The following is a 6000-nucleotide window of genomic DNA, read 5'->3' as shown; positions in this document are numbered from 1 at the left end:
GGCATTATGACAGTTGGAATCTGGAGGTCATTAGCTAGAAAAATCTGATGCATTCATACCTGAGGAGAGAAGTGATAATTTGGTAATCTACAACTTGGGTTTTTTTTTACTTTTGTAGCTAAGGAATTACAAGGTTAAATGCTAAATAAAGTAATACCCTGATAGACTTTTCCCTGACACTCTAGTCTTCCACACATAAGAATGTTAGCAGAGGGTGTTCTGCATTGGCACATCAAGATATTATGTAATAATCTTGTCTGTTGCGCTGATGAACATTGTATAAAAATGATGTGTAGGCCAGTACTGCAAGCCATACAATCGAGCTTTCTAAGCCTACAAGGATCTCTACTGGTTGAGCTGGACTGTGGTTTTTTCCTTCTTGTATTGTAAAGGCAGATCATTTGCTTCCTGCCTCTCTGCTGACCTAATTTATAGGCAGGAAAAGGGAAAGTCGGTTTGACATCTGAAACGATTTTGGAGGAGACATTAGGATGTGAGAAAGGAGTTTAAATATATATGGGAGAAGAATGTTGGTAAAAATGGGTATCTGGGTGTGCGGCCTTCCAATCCAGTTGAGTTTTAGATCTTTTCTCAAAGAGAAAGCCCAGCTGAGAAGTTGGTGATCTCTGTCCTATAAATGTAGTTGTCTTAGATAATAAAAGGATTCACTCACGTGTTTTAAAGAGGATGATTGTTTGGGAACATTAACTCAACTGAAAGTTGGGTAGTAATCTCATGTTTATCTCAATTCTTCAACAGGAAAGGGTTTTTTAAGGTGTCTCTGGGTGTTTAACTTTAAAAAATGAAATAAAATTACTAAAAGGCATTTTAGGAGGCAGGATTTTGCCAGCTTGGAGTTCAGCTTATTTGCTGTTTGGGCAGAGATTTAATCTGGTTGTTACCACATGCTCTTCCACATTTGGGTAGGTCAGATATAACAGACCTATCTGAGAGGGGTCTACAATTATATTTGTTCCCATGTTCCTTGCGTACCTCGGCTTGGGTGTCTCCTGCTAGTCTTCAAACAGTAGCATCACACTAATAATGACTTCATTCCTTGAACTGTATTTGTAAATCTATATGTACACAACATATGGTATGGATTAAGAACTCTAGCTGAAGAATAAACATTAGGTTTAACCAACTTTTGTTTATTGCAATTATTAACTTTTTATTGCAAGTATACAGAGAGTTGCATATAGAATAAGACATATTTTTATTTGAAAAATTGGTATGACACAACAAACCCCAGCTCCTGAGAATAAAAAACTTGAAAGAAAATAAAAATAGATTCTGAATCATTAGAGTTCCCTTCTAAAATTCAGTAGAGACTTTTTAAAAATCGTTTTTATAACCTCAAACACAACAGACCCGAGTTACTAGGTTTAGGCTGCAAAAATCCAGACTAGTATTAGAGGGCAGTGAAGAATAAAAATGTCCCTGTCTCTCTGCTGCCCTCTAGCGGTGGACCCGATTTAGCAGTCCAGAACTAGTACCCGGAATGGAGTTCATCTTCCCCAAAGAGCGGCCACTCCCTAGCCTGAGGATTCCAGATCTGCTGGAACTCCCATAATCCTCCTGCCGTTGGAAGGCCCTAGATGGGAGAACAGCCGCCTCTCGGGCTCTTCTAGCACTCAGCACATCTATGATACCCAAGGCGAGGAGTACAGTACTGTACAGTATAGCGAACAGCAAGTGTCGGGCAGCCCTGGCCCGCGCAGGCGCCGTTGTTCCTTTGGCGCTCGGACTCCACATTGGCGGAAGGGAGAGGAAGGTACCATAGAGAGGGCGCGATGGGGACGCCGGCCAGAGAAGAATTAGGTACCGTACTTTGCAAACGGATGCTCGCGAGTTGGGGAGGCTGGACGTGGACGTGGGGAGCGGGCGGTGGCTCCAGAAGAAGGAAAACGACGAGGGCTTTATTTCTTTTTACCCCCGTGTCGGGGCTTTGCAGCCCAGGTTTTGCAAGAAGCACTGGGGGGACGAAGTCGGTCGGAATCCCGGCTTGCAAAGATGGTTTGCAGAACGGGCGCTGCAGAGCTGCAAGGCGCGCCCGGTGCAAAACGGGACCGCTTTCAGACGAGGCGCGGGTCGCCGTGCAATCGTTTTGAGCGATGCAGCCGGGCATCTTGGCTCCTTTGCCAACTCCGTCGATTCCCCCGACTTTTACGTGCTGGGAGGCAATCCAGGAGGAGGTCTAAGACAATGTTAGCCATTGCCTTCCTTGTTTTTTTCTTCTTCTTCCTCCTTCTTTTAACTGATCCTAAACTTTAACTCCTATGTGTTACGTGGGCAAAACATCGTTTCCTGAAAACGAGGCAGAGTGGCCCAATACATACTTTTGTTGGTGTGAGTAGCGTCATTAGAAATAGTTTGCGAAACTCTTCTGCCCTTCCCTCGTTAATGGATTTTTGTTCGGATGCTTTTTTTATTTTATTTTATTGGTTAGTGAGGGACTCAGTGGAAAAATACTGGCATTAAAATACAGGGAAAGAGGTAATCGCTCGGACCTTTGGAAAATTCTGTGAAAGAGGCAATTGCAGAGTAAACCCTTCCGTTGGGGCCCCACCCCAAGGTCCGCTGTGCAGTGTTTTTTGATAGTGCTACAACCTGTTTCTTTAATAATGACCACCTGGGTGTGTATTTTAAAAGGCAACGGCTCTGTCGAGTTGAACGTAACTCCTTGTGACTTCATGAACCAAGAGGTGGTGTGGCTTTCTTGGCATCAAGGCAGAAACTGCTTGCCATCGCTTCCTAATACACAGCCGGTGTCTCCTTTCTTCTTTCATTTCAAACCATTCATCCTTCTCCTGTCCTCCCTTTCAACAGAGAATAGGTCTGCTCCCTTTTACCCGTGACAGCCTTTGAGATATTGGTAATCTGCTGTCATGTTGCCCCTAAGTCTTCTCTTTTGCAAGTGAAAAATGTGCACCTCCTTGAACTATATTCCCTGTAGGACCTGGCTTCTGGATCCTTGACCATGGTCATTCCAGCTTCTCTGTGAACATGGACTAACCAGTGCAGAGAATAATGGAACTATTATTTTGCATAGTCTGGACTCAGTGCTTCTGTTAATGTAGCCCAAGATCACATGGACTTTTAAGGTGCTTCTTCACACTGCTTGCTCACGTGATTTTGCACTAGTGGTTCAGTTGGCGGATCACTAGAGTTTCCAGATTCTTCTCACATGCACTACTGCCAGTCCAGATGTCCCCAAACTGGTACTTATGCATTTGATTTTTCTTACTCAGGTGTAGGAAGTGTTACACTGTCATCACTAAACTTCATCCTGTTAGATAGGGCCCAGTGTTGAAGCCTGTGAGGTCATTCTGAATTGTGACCTCTAAGGTGGAAGCTAAATCCTCTAGTTTGGTGTAACCCACACATTTGATAAGCATCTCTTTCACTCCGTATTCTGGGTCATTTATAAAGATGTAGAACAGCATTGGACTGAGGGTGGAATCAGTGCTTCCCCCCAGATTAATGCAGAACTGTTTATGAACTCCTTTTGAATGTAGTTCAGCCAGTTCAAATCCAGCAGACTATAGCATCCTTCATTCCACGTTTATCTGTCTTGTCCACAGTGGTATCATATAAGGCCTTGTAAGATGCTTTAAAAAGTACACTTGTATCCACAGAATTCCCTTGGTTTACTAAAATAGGCATTCTGTCATGGAAAGATAAGTTAGTCTGATACAATTTGTTCTTGGCAGACCCATTCTACTTTCTTGTATTGGTCTGTTTCTAAACAATTACATGGCTGAGTATGTAAATTATTTACTTGAAAATCACAGTAATTTAAAGAACAGTATATCTGGAAAATTCCTGTCTCTTTTTCAACAAATATGAATATGCAGTTAGTAAAATTAATTTATTATATGCCATCAAGTCAGCATCAACCTTTAGTAACCACATAGATAGATCTTCTCCAGGATGAAGTTACTAAGTTAGGGATTGTTAATTGTTCCCAAACAAGCCAAGATCATAAGACATTTTTTAACTAAGGATTATTAACTTACAAATCCTGATTTGTAATCATGAGTTCAGATGTATTATGAAACCTTCTGTTCTTAGTTTGCTCCCTGCTTGTGTGACCAAAGGGCAGAATAGGAACAAATTGGATATGCACACCAACATTGCTTGTTCACCTTGATCAACATCTTGTTTGGATTTAATTTCAGTTTGTTCTGTCTCATCCAGCCCATTATCTAATTTAGGCAACATGCAACAGTACTGATTGTTTCTTTGGAGCTGGATGCTAAGAAGAAGCAGAAGAGCAGAAAATTCTCAGCATAATGATAGCATCTCACTCAAAGCCTCCAAAAGAAGTCCCCAGTAATTTCATGTAGATGTTGAACAGCATGGGGAATAGTAGAGGTCAACATCCTAGGTCTTCAGCACCACCAGCAGTAATACTTCAGGTGGAGTGCAGAACTGGAAATTATATACTTGATCAAATAATCAGTATTGATTTCTGCAATTCAGAAATCTGAATTCTGCAATCAGGTGTTTATTTCAGAATCTGTCTCTAGAAGCAGTGTTCAATTTCTCTCAGGTATGCAATACTAAACTTACATGTTTTGATGATCAGCACCTTATGAGCAACTAACTGGTTTAATAACTGCATTTACCTGTTGAACCAGTTGGGGAATTTGGGTATACAATACATATAGCCAAATATATGTAACCTTCCCTTCTTCTAGACCTTTCCACTATTATCTCCTTGGTCTTCCTTCTGTAACTGGAAATTTCATCTGGTTTGGTTTTTCATGTCTTTATGTGATTGCTACCAATATAAGTTCCTAATTATATTTGCTCAACAGTTTTCTCAACAGTATATTTCCTCAGCTGCTCAGTAGCAACCCTTTTTTATTCCTCTTCCCCTAAGCACAGTTTTTTCCCATCCCATAGGAGTGACCCAAAATAGAAGACATCTTTCACAAGAAGATGTACTTTGCCTTTTATGAAAGAAATGAAAACATGGCAAGGCAGTCTTTCCAGAGGTGCTCCAAGGATTTTTTTTGGAACAAAATAATCCAGAATGCGAAGCTGTTCATGGGATTTGGGTGGTGGATAAGTCACTTCCTGTTTACTTCTGGAAAAGTTTTGGACCATCCATTGAACAGTCAAAATTGTCCTGATCCACGAAAAAAACAGAATTAGACATTTTGTACTACCTTAACTTTGAATTTTGTTTTATTGGAACAGAACCTACTTGGAAGGGGGCTGATTTGGTGTGAGCTCAGAACAAAATATTTTCAGGGTGTTTCTCAGGAGATATATCTGCACACCTCCCACAAAGTATAATGGAACTATTGGTTTTACTTATTTGATGAATAAGAATCCTAATGATTGGAACTACTATGATGCAGAAAGTTCACCTTGATTTTGTTTCCCCTGCTAGAGATTCAGATAGTTTTCTTTTCTGCTCTCCTGACTCCCACCATTTGAAATCAAAGGTTGTTCCTAAAACTTTATTGAATAAAAGGAACACTGTGGTTAAGATCTGTCTCTCTAATGAATACACTTGGTCAATTAAGGTTTGCAACTGTGGTTTGAAACCTACTGTATTTGTATTGATTTCACACTGACGAATGCTTTATCTTTTAACAACACAAGTATACTTTTTGAGTTGAGTAGGGATGTAAAAAAAATCTAACAATTCACTAAGGAGATACATTTCTGTGCTATGGAAAGAACTTGTTGTATATCTGCTTCAGGGTAAGACAGATGCCTGAAAAGGAGGAATTAGAAGTCAAATGGATCTGAAGAAAGTCTCTTGGGGTGTCCACAGGATATGATAAAAAAGTCAAGGTTGCAATCACAGCTGTGTGATTGAAGCTCTGCTGTTTTCTTTTGCACAAAACACTTGACTTTTTTTTTTCCTATACTCTGTAGAGACTCCTCTCATATCTCATACATAGTAAATACTTGGACAAATAGGAAGGTAACTTTTCAGTTTTATATAGAGAAACCACACAACTGTAATCAAAGTGATTA

At 40.5% G+C, this 6000-nt stretch overlaps 1 protein-coding gene across 3 annotated transcripts in view; it reads left to right on the top strand.

Annotated features, from left to right (window-relative positions):
• The first annotated feature begins 1742 nt into the window (after positions 1–1742).
• The window catches only part of SLC36A4 (solute carrier family 36 member 4), a 60760-nt gene continuing 56502 nt past the window's right edge, over positions 1743–6000 (top strand). For 2 of the 3 annotated variants that reach the window (XM_088140567.1, XM_088140565.1), the window contains exon 1: positions 1756–1821. In XM_088140567.1, the coding sequence (XP_087996693.1) occupies positions 1794–1821 (28 nt within the window). In that variant the 5' untranslated portion in view covers positions 1756–1793. Of the gene's footprint in view, positions 1822–6000 lie in introns of all 3 variants that reach the window. The other variant, XM_088140566.1, reaches the window with a different exon arrangement.

Source organism: Python bivittatus, unplaced genomic scaffold (assembly GCF_059951505.1).
Source record: "Python bivittatus isolate LINGU-HERP-01145 unplaced genomic scaffold, Pbiv_v1 ctg000340_np1212, whole genome shotgun sequence".
NCBI classification, from domain to species: Eukaryota; Metazoa; Chordata; class Lepidosauria; order Squamata; family Pythonidae; genus Python; species Python bivittatus.
This window is presented reverse-complemented; position numbering and strand designations above follow the sequence as displayed.